The 20,769-nt window shown below is 37.8% G+C and overlaps 1 protein-coding gene and 1 long non-coding RNA gene across 2 annotated transcripts; one reads left to right on the top strand and one right to left on the bottom strand.

The window, feature by feature from the left end:
- The first annotated feature begins 456 nt into the window (after positions 1 to 456).
- Positions 457 to 7,398, top strand: LOC112435256 (uncharacterized). Its single transcript, XM_024803551.2, has 11 exons — positions 457 to 818; positions 1,007 to 1,069; positions 2,905 to 3,330; positions 3,537 to 3,597; positions 4,141 to 4,276; positions 4,495 to 4,590; positions 4,818 to 5,110; positions 5,396 to 5,619; positions 5,904 to 6,104; positions 6,219 to 6,408; positions 6,661 to 7,398. The coding sequence occupies exons 1-11, from the start codon at positions 717 to 719 to the stop codon at positions 6,966 to 6,968; spliced, it is 2,100 nt and encodes a 699-aa protein (XP_024659319.2). The 5' UTR covers positions 457 to 716; the 3' UTR covers positions 6,969 to 7,398.
- A 734-nt stretch (positions 7,399 to 8,132) lies between these two features.
- Positions 8,133 to 9,660, bottom strand: LOC143419952 (uncharacterized). The gene is made up of 3 exons (XR_013099978.1): positions 9,327 to 9,660; positions 9,076 to 9,138; positions 8,133 to 8,724 (listed from the first exon to the last, which is right to left on the bottom strand). It is a non-coding gene; the product is annotated as an uncharacterized LOC143419952 (long non-coding RNA).
- Positions 9,661 to 20,769: the final 11,109 nt, after the last annotated feature.

Below are 20,769 nucleotides of genomic sequence, written 5' to 3'. Positions count from 1 at the left end.
ACTGAAACATGCCGAAATTAACAGCAACATTTTTCCACATTTAGCTCTAAATCTTACAAAAACATGTTTTTTCGAGTCATTTTTTACAACATTTAGTAAAATATTTGTAACTTTTCATATTTAAAACAGGATTTTAAATGTTAAATCTACATGCTAAATGTTAAATCTAAATGTTAAATGTTAAATCTAAATGCTAAATGTTAAATGTAAATATTATATTTAAATGTAAATGTTAAATGTAAATATTATATTTAAATGTAAATGTTAAATGTTAAATCTAAATGTTATATATAAATCTAAATGTTAAATGTTAAATCTAAATATTATATATAAATCTAAATGTTAAATCTAAATATTATATATAAATCTAAATGTTAAATGTTAAATCTAAATGTTAAATGTTAAATCTAAATGTTATATATAAATCTAAATGTTAAATGTTAAATCTAAATGTTATATATAAATCTAAATGTTAAATGTTAAATCTAAATGTTATATATAAATCTAAATGTTAAATGTTAAATCTAAATGTTACGGGAAACTAAATATTTAGCTAATATGCAAATTTATTGTACGGGTCAACGGAAATACCAAAATAAAAGCTTCAAGAAAACCTCCCGCGCTAAAGTGTGCCGGTCGCGGTCAGGTTCTGTGTTTGCGCTCCTCTTACGGTCACTTTTGACTGCCATGAGCTGCTTCAACTATTCCCTACCAGCATGTCCAGCGATTTAGCTGAAAACATTGGAAGAGCCGTTTTGTCGGCCATCCAACGATTCAGCGGTAATGCACCCTCGACCTCACAAACGCCGCAGCACTTGGTAAGTTTATTGTATAGCATTTTGGACGGGTTGATAGCAGTGTTAGCAAAACTAGCAAAGCTAAATTACTTAGCTAGTCCTCAATTATTTCATTTGGTAGGCAGCAGACAGAGATCGAACATCATACAACTCTATTTATTTATTTGGTAGGTAGGTAACAGTCATTCTTGATGTAAATGTTTCCTTAGGAATCCAGCAATGCACCTGGACCAAGTAGACCTGCCGTCTCCACTGGGATACCATACTGCTCGGTAGGCCTTCTTACACATATCATTTAATTCATTTATCATGAAATTTCCCCTTGTGGGACTAATAAAGGTATGTTATCTTATCTTAGCTGACTGGTTTTGATATACAGTCAGGTTCATAAGTAGTTGGATACAGACACATTTTCTAATGTTGCTTCTGTACATTACCAGAATGAATTAAAAATGAAACTACTCCAATGCAGTTGAAGTGCAGACTTTAAGTTTTAATTCAGTGGGTTGGACTAAATGAATGCATAAAAATGTGAGAGGGAAAAATTAATTTGTAAACACAATCCTATCATTTCAGAGGCTCTAAAGTAATTAGACAAATTAAATAACTGAAAATAAAATGATAATTTCTATTACTTTATTCAAAACCCTTTGTTGGCAATGACAACCTGAAGTCTTGAAGTCATGGACACCACCAGATGCTGGCATTCCTCCTTACTAAGGCTCTGCCAGGCCTTTACTGGCTTTCAGTTGCTGTTTGTTTGTGGGCCTTTCTGTCCTAAATTTAGTCTTCAACAACTGAAATGTATGCTCAATTGGGTTAAAATCCAGTGACTGACTTGGCCATTCAAGAATATTCTATTTCTTTACTTTATTAAAGTCATGGGGTGCTTGGACTGTATGTTTTGGGTCATCTTCCATCTTTATTATTAAATGCTGCCCAATCAATGTGACTACTTTTAGCTGGACTTAAGCAGACAAGTATGTCTCTGAACACATTCAGCTGCTTCAGTCCTGTGTCACATATTCAGTAAACACTACCAGTGCCACTGGCAGCCATGCACGCCCAAACCATCACACTGCCTCTGCCATGTTTTACAGATGATGTGGTATGCTTTGGATCATGAGTCGTTCCACCCTTCTCCATACTTTTTTCTTGCCATCATTCTGGTAGAGGTTGATCTTGGTTTTATCTGTCCAAAGAATGTTTTTCCAAAATTTAGCTGGCTTTTACTAGATGTTTTTTTTTTTTTTTTTTTGTTAAGTCCATTCTAGCCTTTCTATTCTTGAGGCTTATGAGTGGCTTGCACCTTGCAGTGAACCCTCTGTATTAGGGCTGTTCGATATGACGATATGAAAACATCTATCATTTCATATTATACGCTATCATTTGTTCTGTGGTGTCGCAAAATAAATTTTACGTCAATATTTTTCATCGTTTTGATGGTCACTGTAGTGGCTGTATTAATTTCTTAATTTTCTTTTTTCTGTTATGTTCTCTTTGACCGCATGTTGTCTGTTCACAGTAAAATTTTCAAAATGCAAACACTACGTCTCAAATCAATTCCAGGTCTTTTATCTGCTTAATTGGTAATGACATCATCATTTTAATATGGATACCCTAAATTAAAGCTTAGTCTGCACATCATGTCCATGATATAATTTTGATTGGAATATGTTTCAGTAAACGGGCAACAAAATAAAACTTGTTAGGGTCCAAATACACACTGACCTAATTGCAGGCCTTTGCTACTCTAATTGAGTGCTCAAAGCACTTTATACAACAGATCTCATTTACCCATTCACATGCACAGATTAATACAAGCACTTTTTCTGTCCAACATTCGCACACAGTCATAGTCGGATAAACTCATTGGGAGCTCTAGATTAGAGCACCTGGGAACTGAATCACCAACTTGACCAACAATCACCAAATGCTAATCTACAAGATACAAAAGGTTCAGTTTTCTGTGTAATGGGTAGACAATAGTAAGATGGTCTGAGTCTACAGTTTGTTTGTTTGTTTTTAATGAACAGATAACAGAAACCTTACGGATGTATTGTAATGCATAGGTGTCTATCTGTATCTGTGTTTGAATTCATTTCAGGTTCCTCTTCCATCAGTTCCTCAAGCTCATGCTACGCGCTCACATTTTGTGAGAAAAAACAAGACCTGCAAACACTATACAAAAGATGTTGTGTGCTTGCCCTTGTCTTCAGCATCAACGTTTCTCATACCGAGAGGAGATTCACGAGCAAAACTAGCACAAGATGGCCTTATTGGGAAGATCTCCTTTACATCTGACTGGTCTGAAGCACAACTTAGAGAAGAAATAGCAGCAATCTTCAGAAGAACATTTGCACTGTCAACTGGCCAGACATTCCCTTTTGAGTATTTGAGTACAATTAGAGGATGTAAACGACTAATGAAACCAAATGTTTCTAGCAGTTTTCTTTGGGGTGGCCAAGAAGTTGGCTCGATTTGTTCCACCACCTGCCTCTATATAATGGCAGGGATACAAAAACCTGCACAGGTAAACATTTTATATTGCAGTGCAGAAATATTTATTGTCTAAAAAGTGAGTCTGTTCCCTTAACATAATTTTATTAATTGTATTAATTAATATTGCAGTTTCAGCAGGTGTAAACAGTTTTTAGTGCAGCCATGTGCCTCTGTGTTACCAGTGATTTGGTGCAACTGTATTTGATTTTATGTAGAACATGCTTTCTTTTCCCTCAGGAGGAACCAGAAGAGCTGTCTGATAGTGACTTTGAAAGTCCAGTCTGCCGGAGAAGACGAGGTATGTGATGTGAATGAAAACCTAGTGAGGTTCTAACCTCGATGACCAGTTAGATTTTGTTACTGCAGTGCGTAATAATTCCTGGGGGGTTTGTTTGATGAGAGCATCGTTAATTTGTCCGATTGGGGCGATCGTGGCTCAAGAGTTGGGAGTTTGCCTTGTAGTCTCGGTCGTTGTGTCCTTGGGCAAGACACTTCACCTACCGCCTACTGGTGTTGGCCAGAAGGGCCGATGGCGCGATATGGCAGCCTCGCCTCTGTCAGTCTGCCCCAGGGCAGCTGTGGCTACAACTGTAGCTTGCCTTCACCAGTGTGTGAATGGGTGGATGACTGGGTGTGTAAAGCGCTTTGGGGTCCTTAGGGGGGACTAGTAAAAGTGCTATACAAATACAGGCCATTTACCATTTTAATGTTTACAAATTATCACAGGTGATTACAGCCAAGGAGGAATATGTGCCCAACTTTCACTTAAACTAATATAAGGATATATAAAGGCTGTTAACATTATGAAGCAAGTCATGCTGACCTTCTTTCCTTTGTTCAGTGCATCATGCGTTGTCTACAACACCAGGTGAAAGTGAGGCCAAGCATCAGGAAACAGAGAGCTGCATTCAAGAGAGTGAAAATGAGGGACAGGCAGAGGGACAGCAGATGTTTCCATATAATGTGGCAGAATTTGTGTAAGCTGTTGTCTAGGGGTTAAAGAAATCCTTCATTTTAGATGTTGTTTAGGATATTGTTTTGATGCAAGTTTCCAATTTGCATGTTTGGGGTTTTTTTGCTGAATGACTGCAACTTTAGGATTTACATTTAATTTTTTTTTTTTTTAATGATGTAGTGTGAGAAATTCTTCAAGGCTGACATGTTTTATGATTTCTAATATCTCTTATCTACTTAGCCCTATTTTTCTGGAGGAAGATGAAGCTCTTGAAGAGGCAATTCAGCGTAGCCTCCTAGAAGAGTCTGATAGACAGAGTGAAGTTCATATTTCAAGGTAAGATTTGAAAGTAACCTTTGATAATTGAATATTTTATTTGCATCTTTACTTGCATCATTTTTTTGCAGTTACACAATTACAAAGGTAATTGCTCATTTCTGACTAATTTAATATGGACTATCACAACATAATTATATGTTGTAACTCTGTGCACTTGAGTCAAATGTACAGCAAATTTCCATTTTTCCCCAAGATCTGTTTGTCATTGTCCCTTTTTTATATAGGTCTTTTAAGAAGCTCAGCAAAGAAGAAATTGAAGGTCTTCTTAGAGCTCATAGTGAGAAAGTCATTACACCAGGAACAAGACAACTCCATATCAGTCGAGCCAATGTGTGGTCGACTGCTTTGCGTCAGTTCAAGAGACCCAAGTTTGCAGAAAGCTGTGAGATGCTTTATGTCACATTTGCAAGCGATGAACATGATACAGAGGAAGATGCTGCTGACCTTGGGGGGCCAAGGCGGGAGTTTTTCCGTTTACTGGTGAAGGCCATCTTTCAGGACAGTGGTGCTTTTGAAGGTAATAGGATTTCACAGTCAAACTAACTAACTTACTTACTTACTCAAGGCCTAAAGGCTTGTTGACGACACTCGTTTTTATAATGTTACAAACGCAACAACCACCTGATCTGAACATTGTTTGACAGAACATTAACAAGTTAATAAATGACTACAGATAATAAATCTGTTATGTTCTGTGTGTCTGAAACAGTAAAAAAAAAAAGTAATACATTTTTGTCTGTCAATCTCAAGATATCAGTTTGGGGTCTGTACAGAATATACTTTTTTGTGTGTTATTTTTCAGCTACACCAAATGGATGCACACTGAAATTTAACATCCTACACTTGCAAAATGGAGTATATCGAACCATTGGCAGGATGTTGTCCACGATAATAGTGCAAGGTGGAGAAGCACCTGCCTTTCTCTCTCCACATGTAGTAGACTACATTGTGTCAGGAGACATTCTTCAAGTACACCTAACACCGGATGATATAGGTGACCCTGAGTTAAGAGAGAATCTGAAAAAGGTGAATTGCAATATTATAACAAGAATATTGTAATATTTCCTATATTCACAAGTCTTCTGGTCTTCTTTTATAATATATAATAAATACACTTTTGGTTATTAGAGGCAATTCCATGTATTATATTTTCAATTTGTTTCCTTTTTGTTAAAAAAAAAAATATTGGTGAAATACAGCCAAATAAACCAAAACAAAAACGTTTCGAGTCCAATTAAAATGAACCATCTGCAGTATTTGTGTACACTGGTAAAAAACAAACATTTAAAGTGTTTTTCTTAAATATTTAGGTTGTAAATGCAACAACTCAACATGATTTGGAGGAAGCAGTCAGCTGCTGCGACTCATGGCGATATCAAGTTGAAGGTCTTCCACTCACAGTCACCATGGCCAATAAAGATCTGTTTGTGAAAAATGCAGCTCTATACCTTGCAGTTCTGCAACGGCAAAGCTGTTTCGATCAACTAACTGATGGCTTGTCCTACTATGGAGTGAGAGTTATATTTTTTCTGTATCAATTGGTCATTATTTTATAATCATTTAGAGTGAGCTACTTTTTATATTTAAAACTGGAATTTAACCATTATTTAAACGTTTCTGTCTAGATTTTATCACTCCTGAGAGAGAACCCCAGTTTGCGTGTTCTGCTTGACCTATCGGGGGAGGACAAAGATCTGACAGCCAGTTTAATTGCTGGGGTTCTCAGGCCAAGCTATTCTGTCCTTGGGAGCAACAGAAGAGTTAGAGAGGAGCTGATGGTGGTCAAATTTCGGGAATTTCTCCAGTGTGTCGAAAGTAAGCAGAAATTCACATAATGTAGTCTGGCCATGAAACAATTCGGGACACTAAAGTAAAACTTTGTCTTTTTATGTCACATGCGCGCACACAAAACAGGAATAAAGATGTATGATAGCTTACAACTGACAAGCAAGGCAAAGACAGAACCTCTGTATTTTTTATAAAAACATTAGCCATCATTTAGTTGTTAGCTCAAGCTTTAACTATTTTAGTGTCCCCAGGTTAACGGTGGTTTTTCTTTGTTTTTAGATGAAGAGCTGAGAGACTCACTTGGAGAAAGGACTCTTACCAAGGATGAAGAGGCATTTGTGAAGGCTTTGAGGCCTGGTCACATCTTGGCTTTTGCCACCGGGAGCAGCAAGGTTCCAGCCATAGGTTTTCAACCAGCTCCTAAAATAACATTCATTCACGATGAAAGCAAACATCTCCCGATTGCACACACATGTGCAAATGAGCTTCAGCTTTTTGTGAATGAAACAACAATGGCTGATGATGATGCTTTTCATTACTGCTTCTTAGTAGCACTCATGAATGGAGCTTTATTCAGCACCATCTAAACATGTTCCAAAAAAAGTGAAATTAAAATGGTGGGTTTGTTAACTCTAATCCTGTTCATTAATTGTAGTTTCAAGTAACTTTGCTTCATACAAGATAGTTGAAATAAATTCTGACTGCATTTAATGTTGAAATGTAATAATTTTCAAAGCTTCAATAGATTTATAAAAATGCTAACTCTGTATTTTCAACGACAAATCAATAAAGTCACTGGTGTAATACAATAATTTTATTAAGCTTTTCTTTTTTAAACAAGGACACTTCAAAACAGTTTATGCACAGAGTATACTAAACATGCTTTGTAGAACAAGCCAGGATTACTTAGACATCTAACAGCAACATTTATTAAGACTATTGCAACTTTACAATGATTAAAACAATACTGTAGATAATCTTGTGAATTGATTTAAAGACTGACTGTTCCGTGTTGATAATTTTCACTGTTATACTGTATTACAGTGTGAATTTGATCTTTACTTCAATCTGAATAACTGGTTTTACCCATAAACTAAAAGTGGTTGTAGCCTTCTGAATAGCCTATGAGTCACTGTCAGTCATTAACTCTGAGTCCTTATGTGGCAGGAGGCATCACTGCTAGAGGGGAGGGGCTTCTGCAGTAGTACAAAAACTGCATTTGCTGTACAGCATTTAAGAATATTAAGTGTCATCACTCTTTAGAACATCACTGGTATCCTGTGGTTGAGGTCACACATTTACAAGTTTGTTAAAAATATACTGCTGTGTTCGTTGAAACAATGTTTTACCATTATTGTTGTCTTCTTCAAAAGGGTGAATGCTTGTATATAGCTCTTGTAAATCGCTGTCATTTAATGGGACAAACCTACTTTCAGAGTTTGACAAGGAGGGTATGGAGACCTCTGCTGTAGAAAGTTCTGGGTTGTGACGATGAGACACATGAGTTCCGCAGGCAAAAAGCTGGATGGGAGTTCTATTACCTTCAGTGGAAACAGAGTGATTGTTATATCCAGCTTTGAATCCCTTCAAAGTGCGGTTGATTTGTGGTAGAAACACATAATGAAGGCAAAATAGGTCTGTTTCATTTTCTAAGTCTAGGATACCAAGTGATTCCAATTCATAAAATATAGGTGCATAAATGCGGCTACAGTTGTTGTTTAAGTCTCGGTTGAAAGGCTCAATCCTCTGGTTGTGCACAGAACTTCCCATTAAGACAGAGCTTTCACCCCTGCTTGCTCGCATGTCCTCCCAAATCTGAGCATTCTCTCCTCCGTGATCAGTCCTGATATGCAGGGGTCTGCCAAATTGTCCAACAGCTGCAGTAAAGAGGGCTTTCACAGTCTCAGCTCGATTATTGCTGGAGCACTGAAGAAACATCAACACATGTGCATCAACAACAACAAAATTTGGATGAGGCACAGAATATACTCGCCGAGCAACTGCAGTTCTTCTCCTGGATAGAACACCAGCCGAGTCCACCCTCCGCAGTGACTTTCTTACGCGCCATCTTTGAACCACTATGTTTTTGGAACGCAGATGACCCATCAGCATCACTTCTCCAACATTTGGATGTTCAGTTTTTATTTGGGACACTATCTGATCTAACTCATGGTCACTGATTACATTGAATTTTGACTCTGAGATATTATAGTCTTGCAGTAACTTATACAGAGTGGGCCTGGAGATGGAAAGGATAGATGCAGCTTCAGTAAAAGATGTTTTCAGGGAAAGAACATTTTCCAATTCCTCTTTGGAAATCTGAAGCCTTCCTTGGTAACCATCCTAGAACACGGCACAGAAAATCTCAATGAGCACAATTCTATAACAAAAGATGGGTAATTTGAGGCAATTGTACTGTGACAGATTAGCTAGAGTAATATTTTATCAATAGTTTTAAAATATGAAAGTGAGCAATCAAAAGACACTTCACAGCAAAAACAGTAATAAAATATGACGTAAAACTTGTGAATGTTGTTGGTGGTGATGTGACACTGCTAGTGATGGACCCCTAAGAAGATGAAATGTATGTAGAATCAGAATCATTACTTTGACAGGATTTAATTTAAGGTGACATATTACACCAAAGAAAAAACAAAAATTAGTCAGCTAAATGATATGTGTAAGAAGGCCTACCGAGCAGTATGGTATCCCAGTGGAGACGGCAGGTCTACTTGGTCCAGGTGCATTGCTGGATTCCTAAGGAAACATTTACATCAAGAACGACTGTTACCTACCTACCAAATAAATAAATAGAGTTGTATGATGTTCGATCTCTGTCTGCTGCCTACCAAATGAAATAATTGAGGACTAGCTAAGTAATTTAGCTTTGCTAGTTTTGCTAACACTGCTATCAACCCGTCCAAAATGCTATACAATAAACTTACCAAGTGCTGCGGCGTTTGTGAGGTCGAGGGTGCATTACCGCTGAATCGTTGGATGGCCGACAAAACGGCTCTTCCAATGTTTTCAGCTAAATCGCTGGACATGCTGGTAGGGAATAGTCGAAGCAGCTCATGGCAGTCAAAAGTGACCGTAAGAGGAGCGCAAACACAGAACCTGACCGCGACCGGCACACTTTAGCGCGGGAGGTTTTCTTGAAGCTTTTATTTTGGTATTTCCGTTGACCCGTACAATAAATTTGCATATTAGCTAAATATTTAGTTTCCCGTAACATTTAGATTTAACATTTAACATTTAGATTTATATATAACATTTAGATTTAACATTTAACATTTAGATTTATATATAACATTTAGATTTAACATTTAACATTTAGATTTATATATAACATTTAGATTTAACATTTAACATTTAGATTTATGTATAATATTTAGATTTAACATTTAACATTTAGATTTATATATAACATTTAGATTTAACATTTAGATTTATATATAACATTTAGATTTAACATTTAACATTTAGATTTATATATAATATTTACATTTAACATTTAACATTTACATTTAAATATAATATTTACATTTAACATTTAACATTTACATTTAAATATAATATTTACATTTAACATTTAACATTTAGATTTAACATTTAAAATCCTGTTTTAAATATGAAAAGTTACAAATATTATACTAAATGTTGTAAAAAATGACTCGAAAAAACATGTTTTTGTAAGATTTAGAGCTAAATGTGGAAAAATGTTGCTGTTAATTTCGGCATGTTTCAGTTTACAAACGGCGCCCCATAGTGGAACGCTATCAGTCATGGACCTGCCTCCTCAACATTACTGAAATAGTGTGGGAACATCTTGAAGAAAACAGAGAACAAAAGTACCCATTATCTTCTATCTTCTTTCAATGTTTTGGATAGACACTTTATTAATAAAAGTGAGGTGGAAGTAATGATGGAAAAAAAGAAAAAAGAAACACGGAGAAAAAGTGAACAAGATTTTCTATTCAGAAATCATCAAGACAGAAGTGAAGGTTTATTGCTGGTGATATTTTCGAGAGATGATTGAAAGGTTTTGTGCTGAGACAACAGATAACATGTCCATATTTAAAATGCCATAATAGCGAATAGGATAGTTGCCAAATACAAGCTTGGAATAACAGAATTGGCATTTTGTGGCCCTGTGGGAAAGCAGCAAGAAAGGAAGAAAGGCGGAGGAGGATTTTTTGAAACTTGTCACTTCGGGCCTATTAATCCTCTGCTTTCATCCAAAAATAATTACAGTATGCTTTCCAGATGATTAATAGTCTTGGCATAGAGCCTTTGTTCCTCCACAAACTGAGAGTGATTGAAGGGTGTGTGTGTCTCCATTATTAGGTACTGATGAACCAATTAAGACTGGAGTCTGACCTATTCATCGCTTCACTGGGATCAATAACTAGTGCAGGATAGCATAAGCCCGAAGCACATCATTACACATTTAGCACTCCAGTTTCGAAAGGAAAACAATGCAGCAGAGTCTCAGAACATCATCGTTTCTGTAGCCGAAGCTGTGTCACCACACGTTTTCCCTTTTGCACATTTTTGGTGATGAAGAAGAGGAAGATGAAAATGCTTATTAGCTGTTAACGACTGCACAGTTAACTTTTTACCATAATTCACGGTAACAAAGCAGCTTGCTTGTTGAAAAAAAAAGATTAACTGTTCCTGCAGCACTTGACTTACCTGCAAGCTCGTATTTTAGAACAAAAGAGGGAAAATAAGAAGAATTGCTCTGCCAATTGTGACCAAAAAAATCAAAAATCAATTCATGTAACAAAATTTTCCCCTCTTCCCAAGATAAGCCACCTGTGTGACAGCCGTGCAATACATCATGAAACTTCATCCGTTTTCTCATCCATAGACTGATAAAAGATTTCCCATCAACAGCTTCATTATTTGTCCATCCACAAGTGATTTATATGACACAGTGTGGCTATTGACAAAAAAGCTGAATACGTAAGAATGATCAAGATTATCCAATCCGATTGTTCAGTCTGACGTCACTAGCCGTGTCTGGACCTAAACTCCGCTGCAGGTCCATATATCAAACGATCACTATGGCATTACTGAGAGTTGAAAAACTATCTAAAGTCTTTCATCTTTAATAAAATGATCAGCGTTCTGCTCTACCAGGTGTAACAATTGAGTTTAACATCCAGGCATCCATGAAAACTGAATTTATGACATTTAACGGAGTTAGAAGTTAGCAGGGAGTTAGCTCGCTAGCTTCTATCTAAATATAATATAGCATGTCCTGACTGCGGGGTTTTGGAAACAAATTAAAACGTACAGCTCTGTTATCACTTCCAACATAAATGAAGACAGAAAACTAAACAGCAGTGACGTTTGTAGGGTTACTGAAGTTGGGCTAGCTGGTATATAATGATGTGCTACGTGACCGCTAGCGACACAGCTATGTTAGCATAATATAAACAAGCTAACCTTTTTTCCACTCGATAAAAGTTAACGTGAGTGTTCTCGGTGGTCAGGAACAAATGTAATCGCATGGCAGGATGCTGTAAAAGGACCAAACTTCAGCCAGGAGAACAACTGAGATAATCCATCCACAATACGAGGTTAGTCATTCATATACTGCTGCATGGGCTGGGCTGTAGTTACATCCTAAGGTTTTAAAAACTGAGCTTAAATAAATGATTAGTGGTAATAAAAGCCGAGAGAGGTCAACAGGGATCACTGACTGTTTTAGGAGCTTTTTGAGATCAAATAGAAGAAAATACATAACATTAAACATGTTAACAACACAAAAGCCATATTAAACGCAGACTACTTTAGACCCGGAAGTAGGATTCATCGCGTCATCACTGAACAACAGGATAGCAGGTCATTTCATTTATTCTCGCCATGAAGTTTGTTCATCACCTCATTACCTCAGGGTGCAGGCCGTGATAAAATACTCAAACAGGAAGGACTTACTGGATTTAATATCTTCAAATATTGGCTCCTAAGGGCCCCAATGATCAATTACTTCTTAATGTTTTATAGTTTTCTGTGACCCCTCCATCTTTATGTAAATAAGTTTTCCACCTCTCCACTTGATTCCTGTAGATGATCTGAGATATATGTGAATATCCATGTACTCCTAAATAAATATATAGGCCACAATCCTGGGGTCGTGTTAACAATCCATTAAAATTTGGGTTACAGCCACCAAATCTTCAAGGTCATTTCAGTGATTTATTGGTCGATTTCATTTGACAAAAAGCCTTAGAGACTGTGATTCTTGCAAATGTGCTGTGTACTGTCAACATACAAAAAATACAGTATTACATCACATCTGCTTCAAGGTCAATAGATTGACCTGAAGGTCAGAATGATAATAATCCTATATGGAGCTATTCAAAGCTAGTCATCATGCAGGGACTTATATATGGGAATTCTAAATATTCTCAATAAGGACCTCTTATGTCTTTCTTAAGAGCAAATAAGTTCAAGCTTTTGTAAAATGTATTTTTCTATATAGGTATGCTTAAAATTCAAACAAGCAAAGAAAACAAAATGAACATACACAAAATATAATACTGTTTTGCTAAAAGTAAATACAGCCTAGAGAGTGAGTTTTGTGTTCTTGGAGTTTTTTCAATTTCTAACTATAAACATGTTAAAACTGTATTCTTCATTCATACCTTTACAGCACATGGGAAAAGCGATTGGCCGTAAGAGTGCAACCACTTGAGATTTTCGCTGCTTTTGTTTTCTGATAAAGGTGTAGTACTGGAACATTGCAGAGAAATATATTTTTGCAGATAATTATATTTATACAGTGCTGGATCTGATTCTGTCTAATGAAATAAGTGTTTTGCATACTAAGTAGAAGAAGTGCACATTTACAGTATATTACATCAGGTTTCATAGTCACTGCATATGAATATTTTATTTTGAAAAGTCCTTCCTTGCAATGTATTGAGGACGCTGACTAGGATAATTTTCTTCACACAGAAACCTGTACATCATAGATACAGCAGAGTTACAAACACTCAGAGCTTATGCACGACTGCAGTGTCGTACAGGTCTCTAAATATTTGAAGAAACTGGATTTTACTACATGTTAAACTACAAAAATTTTCCTTCATTCTGCAGTTCTGGACAAAATAAGCCAGGCTTTAGTCTGAGGTGATCTCCTCCAGATGTTGTGGCCTCACACTGCAAACTGTGGATCAAAATATTGTGCTGGAAGATGCTCCCCTTTTACTGTAGCTTCAGCACATCAGCTGACCCCTATTATTTTTGTTTTTGATGGAGATCCTATAAATTTAATGGAATAAGAAGAACCCTACCCCCACGCGGCTCTTCCTTTTATTAGCCAGTAGAGAAAGATCCCACAATTCATTATTTTCTTCCTCAGATGAACATGGTCAGATTCCCATGCTCTTAAGAGCAGAGTGAAGACGCCACAAATAGCAGCAATACGCTGTGGATTTCTATTCAGCAGTGACTGGAGGGTTCATATTGTCACCAAATCCCACTGCACACATTCTGAGAATAAACCCACTTTGAAGATGTTAATTTACTGGAAGTGGTTGGGCTGTGTGGAAGAATAAATGCCCCTCTGGAGCTCAATAAGGACACCATGGTCTCCTGCTGTGATGGATTGAGGAGTCCTCCAGGACATGCAAATAGCTTGACAAACACCAACTGGGAGTTAATGTAGCACTGACCCGCACCTGCCAGCTGCTTGTTGCTACACACTGCAAATATGCACATGTGTTTAACCGGAGACAGGTGGGGTGCTGTCGGGCACTCGTCTTGTGCGTTTATTCGTTGCCACAATCGGCTGCCTGACTCGCTCCTGGAAACACTTTATTGTGTGCCCTGGGTGCAAGTGGCTCATGTATAGCTGCCAGTGGAACAAAATGCTTCAGAGTAAAAAGCAATCCCGAGGGGAGTAAAGCGAATTAAAGAAAAAGACAGTGGTGGCCACGAACGCTTCCCAGAATTTTTTATTAACATGCAAGCATGTATGAAAAGGTGAAATCCCATCTGGGAAGCCGACACGCCCAAGGAGACGACAATGTGCAAAGTGTAATAAGAACAAAATGTGAATACTTTTTTATGTCTTTCAGAATGACAAGAACAAGCTTACTAGTTCTAAGACTGACTGGAATATATGTACGGACTTTTTAAAACTCTAAATAATGGACTCGAGTTTAATTTGCAAAGATAAATGAAGCAGCAGATGCTTCAGTAAAATTAATATTTCATGTCTTTTTACATTATTTAACATGGACAATGAGCACAAACTGCTAGCAAGAGCTGTGAAGGAAGATTTTTTGGTTTTTTTACTTGATGTGTGCCTACTTAATATGAACTTTTTAAATATTCCAGCCCTTTAGACACCCTGAAATTGTTAACGAGCTCTGAGTATACTATAAGATGCTGGTACGGGCACATTCTCGCATAACCGAGAGTCCTCTGTGGTTTACCTTTGCAAACTGTATGTGCAAGAAGTACTGAAGCCTGCAAGTTTGAATAAGGGCAGGTATTTCTGGAAGGAAGCTCATCAAAGTCAAAACTTCACAGTTACTGCTGGCTCTATAAAAAGAAAAGAATTAAATAAAAGTGTCCGGGCCTGCCAGCCACCAGTATTCACGACACATACATAGAATTTCCACAAACTCTTGCACCACAGCTTCTCCGAGACACTGTGCTCTGAGATAAACTGGCTGGAAAAGCAAATTTAATTGGCAGTGGAACAGATGTAGAAATTACATACACAGTCTGAGACACAAAAACAATTACACAGACATTGTGTAGACGGAGAAAAACAACAAAATCACCTCATGTTGGACTGAATGAAGACAAATGAGGTAAAACTAAAATTGATTTTCATTTAAATTAGAGGGCAGTGAGAGTAATGAGTCATGATGAGAAGCAGTTTGACCAGAACCGTTCAGTTCCTGAAATAATTTCCTACAATTAAAATTAGACTGAAGTCAAGCCACCACTTTGTTTTTTCAGCAAAGATACACGTTACTTAAATCTGACACATCTACTGCTCAGCTTGTGGTTCCTCAAAATGTCATCATGCCTGAAATACCTGCTTCAATCAATGGCAAAAAATCCAATTTCCACAAAATTCAATCTATTTGTTTTACTTGTTACCTCTTACCTCCAGTGGCTGATCAATAAACCTATGTCATAAAGTTTAGGCAGCTGTTATTTGTGTGCATGGAAAAAAGGACATTTTATGCCCATGAAAACAAATCAAACATTACTGCTATGGGACCTTGTTAGAAATACACATTTATTTAATTAAATTCACTTTTATTTATATAACACCAAATCAATTGCCTCAAGACTTTTCATATTGTAAGCTAAAGACCCTATAATCATATAGTCAAAACACAGAAAACCACAAGAATCATACGACCTCCCTATGAGCAAGTGCTTTGGTGACAGTGGGAAGGAAAAACTCTCTTTTAACAGGAAGAAACCTTTGGCAGAACCAGGCTCAGGGAGGCGCAGCTATCTGCTGCGACTGGTTGAAACAATCTGCATAACTGTTTTAAGTAACTGAAGGCATCTCCTGATCTCCCATTTTCTTATTCAGGGATTTTCAGGGATGCGTGGGTTATTCATATGGTAGAAACTTGTTTTTCTGGTATTTAGACTCATAAATATGAGTACAATCACATTCTAGCTCTGTCCTTACAAGTACAAGCTACATGAATCTACCCCTTGGGACTAAGGGTGCTGGCATAACGTGTTCGTTATTTACAGCACAGAGACAAAATTGCATATAAGAAGGTGGGAACTAAAATATTTTTGTTACTTATCCTGATGTATTTCTGGGAGTTCCTACCTCAAATTGCTTCATATAGGGAGGAGAATATTCAAATCAAGTGTACAAACTAATTTACTGTACTAACATCTGCAATATATATATATAATAATAATGGATTGGATTTACACAGCGCTTTTCAAGGCACCCAAAGCGCTTTACAATACCACTATTCATTCACTCTCACATTCATACACTGGTGGAGGCAGCTACGGTTGTAGCCACAGCTGCCCTGGGGCAGACTGACAGAAGCGAGGCTGCCATATCGCGCCATCGGCCCCTCTGGCCAACACCAGTAGGCAAGTAGGGCCCAAGGACACAACGACCAGGACAGAGAGCCCAGGGATTGAACCGGCGACCTTCCGGTTACAGATGCGATTCCCAACCCCCTGAGCCATGGTGTGTATATATATATATATATATATCTCTTCATATATTGCTGCTTCCTTCTAAGGCTGAATTAAACCCATTTAAAGATAGGTTTTCTTTCTGTATCTTTAATAGCAAGAAGATTCTTGTTTCAAGCACACGTTTATGTGAGCTAGATACACTTCTACTGAAATGCCAGTCCTTTTCCAAGTGACTGTGTCTAATTTTTGCACTTTCATATTCAATTTAGCATAATAACCTTTTGCTGCAAGATTATTTCCAGAGGTTCAAAGCTGGTTCAAGACTGGGTTCTGTAAGATATGAACCACAAGGGTCATTGTAACCTTAGAGAGTACCCAGTGACAAGCTGTTTTACTATTAATTTTCTGAGTGAAGGCAAACTTACCCTCAGTGTGAACAAGACTTAGAGAGGTCATGCTCACTGTGTCTTTAGGAGTCCAGGCTGCATTAGGAGTAGTAGTAAGTAGACACTGATTGTTGTTCCATTAATGCAGACACTGGAAACCAGTGTTAATTTCCTACTTCATGCTGCATCACTGCCCTCATGCTACTTGTAACTATTTGAGTGCTTCATCTTGTTATGTTCTCATTAGTCATTTATGCACAAGGAAAGGACTTGAATCAGTTTCTGCTCCCATTAAACTTTACAACTCGGTCTCAGCCCAACACTGTTGGCTCTGATAGCCTCATAGCTGTTCATTTTTGAGCATGTCCCTATGAAGCTTTCAGATTATAATCATGATCCGAATACAAGGATAATTGATTATTATTATTAATAATATATTTTTCTGTCTCATTCTGCTTGCTGATGTGGAAATGTAAAAAGCCTTCCCAATTAAGGCTGATGGAAAAGTGCATATATTATCACTCACTGATCAAGTGGACTCGTTGTTCCAGTGGGGAGAAGAGAGACTTTTAATAGTAATTACGACCCTTAATTTAAATGTGCTTAAACCTCCAAGGATGGGGGAGCTATTTATGGAGAGCACTTTATAGCACTTGGAAGCTCTTGTTGTTGAAACTGAGAAATAAAACTGTAATGCTCACAAACAGCAGAATTCACATAGAGCACGGACAGCAGGGACCTCTTAATCATAGTAATAAGAACGTTGTTTAAGACACGTTTTGCACAGCTTAACCAGTTTGCTTATTTTCTACTCTGAGCTTTTTATTATTGGAAGTTACGTGCTTACTACAACAAAAACCACACAAAATCTTTTGCCGTCTTTGCCCTCAGTAATTGAAAATAAATAAAAAAGTAGCAAACTCAACAATGACAAGTGAATGATAAAAAGCAGATTGGAAAAGATGAAAGACCGCTTCACACCTTTTATTACACTGCCACACTTCTTCTGAAACAGCAAAGACAGGTTTTCACAGAAGGGAAAGAGTTGGAATAATACATTAGAGACGTGATTCTTCCGACAGCACCAGCCAAATGACTGGGGAGGGGCAGAGATAAGTTGTCGGCCAGCGTTTGAGCCAGCCAATGTGCTCTGTAATTATAGCCCTCCTTTCACACATGCACACCGCTGAGGCACAAATAAGGAATGTGGAAAAGTAACAGAGAGGGAGGGTAGGATCATACACACAACACACTCATTGTAAATCACCTATCCTTTAAAAATTAGTTTTGTGACAACCAGTTTAGAGTTACGCATGTCGCTGCCATACAAGACCATCCTTTCACTGTGTTTCAGTTTTTAGAATAATTATAGTGGGTGGTGATAATTGATGTTATGCAGAGTCACATAATAATTAGGTATTTTTCAAAATATTAGGTTTTTCTTTAGTTAGATTGGAGGCTACAAAGAACATGGTGTGCATCACAGTCCTCCAGACATTTGATCAGCATGTACTGGACAAATTATTTGTTCACTGTGGGCTTTTAAATTTTGATGGGACTGATTCACTGGGAAAATGTGAACAGCCTGTGTTGAGCAAAAAAACATAAAACAAACAAACTACTAGTTTTACTGAAACTCTTTATTAGACATTTTTTGTCATTGAGTCAACTCTGTAGTAGAATTATGCATAAAAATGCAGAAAGTGGAATATGTTTTCTTACCAATGATATAAGCAACAAAAAGTAAATATGTGTGAACTGAGTTAGTGCTAAGCTGTTGTTGTGACACCACAGTGATTATGTAAGACATGCAGAGCCTTACAGTTTTAGCTTCTTTCACCTCTATTGAAAGCTGGTAGAAAAGCTAAGGGTGAAGTAAACAGCATAACACGCCCCACAGTATCACAATATCCATTTAAATGAAAGAAAAAAATCCAGAAAGCAGGAAAAATCTATTTTGTCTTATTCATCATTGTAATTCTATTTTTAACATATTATAATTTGTAAATATGGTCACTGGGTCGCTTTCTTTACCTTCATTCATTTGATAAGTACAAGCGTCTCAATATTTTGCACCAGTAAATTTATACATAATAGTATCAGTGAAGAAAGTGATACAATATACTGGTGTATTCGGCCATTACTGTAAACTATATGTTACATAAGTGGCCACCAACCTAAAGCATGACATTCAATCATCCCCATTAACCTCGTGCTGGCTTTCTGGTCTTGGGGTCAAAATGGCCCTGACGTTTTCATGGTTGTGGTAGCGGTGATGAGACAGTTGTGTGCTTGTTGTTATTGTGGGGTTGCGGGATTTTCATGGGTTTTCTCTGTGGTCATTGTGTTTTACTTGACGTGCTTCTTTGTTTTCCTGTTTATTTACTGCTTGTCTACTGGAGCCTGCTGATCTTGGCCAGCGTTTAAAGGTCTCGAGGAGAGGCTGCTGCCAAGATGCTGCTCAAGAGGTTTGAGTCCCGAGATAAACCTGGACACAAGAGTGGTCCTCCAGGTGACTGAAGAACTAAGGCCTCTGAGCTCGCTTCCCTGGTGTCCTAGATGCCCAAGAGAAATGCTAACGTGTTGCTGCACCACAGCAGAAGGGCCAGAATCTGCCCACCGCCATCCTCCACTTCACTGCCAACAAATACAGCTGGCTGCTACATACAGCTGTCGCAGGATGGCCGCTTGCTGGCTCTCTTCTACAACATCGTCAACTTGTTGGTGTAAAATGCCTTCGTCCTGTGGCGAGAAGTCCACCCGGAATGAATGGCGGGCAAGTGACACAAGTGTAGTGTTTCTCAAGATGCTGTTTAAGGCACTCGTAGTTCTTCTCATTTGTGTCATGGATTGCGTTCCTAGCGCAAGCACAGCATGGAAAATGGTGAACCAAGTCCAAGTCTCTCTGTGTTTTCTGTACCATTGGCAGTAGGAGGATCAAGTAAGAGGAAGAGGTGCCAGGGGTGCTCCGTGAAAAAAGACTGTAAGATGCAAAAAGTGTGTGGACGGTGCAGCAAGTACATATGTAGAGGTTGTGCTGTGCTCTACTATTCCGTGTGTGCAAGCCAGGTCTAAGTAGGGAGCAAGTGGTCTTGGGGAAAAAGAAGAACAAGAAGCTCATGGTGGGTCAGAACGACCTTCTAGGGCACTGAGTGCAACCAACAAAGAACGTGGAAAACACGCTCACAGTGGGTTAAAAGGTTCCCCTTAGGACAGCGCGTGTAGCAGAGTCGGAATGAGTGAATTAAGACACAGAGACGAAGGGGAAACACACACTCAAATACCAGTCTCCAGAATCAGTCTTCATTCATATTTTAGGGTCTTGATATTGAGCTTATATAAACCAAAAGCAAAGAAGGTCTTAAATATTGCTCATTGTTCATATCTAAAATACCAGAATGTAGAGTTTTGTCCCATTAAAGAACTTTGCTCTTAGATTGCAAGTTTACTTGTATTTCTTAGAGTTTCAAAAAGTATGGCAGAGTCCTTTTGCTATCAGGCCTCTTTCCTGTCCAACAAGTTTACACTTGGGAGACAGACATCTGTACTTAGACTTAAAACTCTCCATTTTGATAAGGCTTATATTTAAGGCTGCTTCGGGCTCACCTGAAGACTCACACTGCATGAGGACTTCCCATGATGGACAGGATGTCTTCTTCACTGACCTCTTTTCACTCCCCTTTTCTTTCATTTTCTTTTCTACTGCATCTCATTAATTTTTGTCTTCTCTTTTCTAGAGTTTGACTCTCTATGTTCTCCTTTTTGCTCTTCTCCTTCTTCCACTGGCAGATGGCTATCCCTCCTTGAACCTACTTTTCCTGGTGGTATTTTCCTCTGAGTT

The sequence above is a fragment of the Maylandia zebra genome, linkage group LG8 (genome assembly GCF_041146795.1).
Source record: "Maylandia zebra isolate NMK-2024a linkage group LG8, Mzebra_GT3a, whole genome shotgun sequence".
NCBI lineage: Eukaryota > Metazoa > Chordata > Actinopteri > Cichliformes > Cichlidae > Maylandia > Maylandia zebra.
This window is presented reverse-complemented; position numbering and strand designations above follow the sequence as displayed.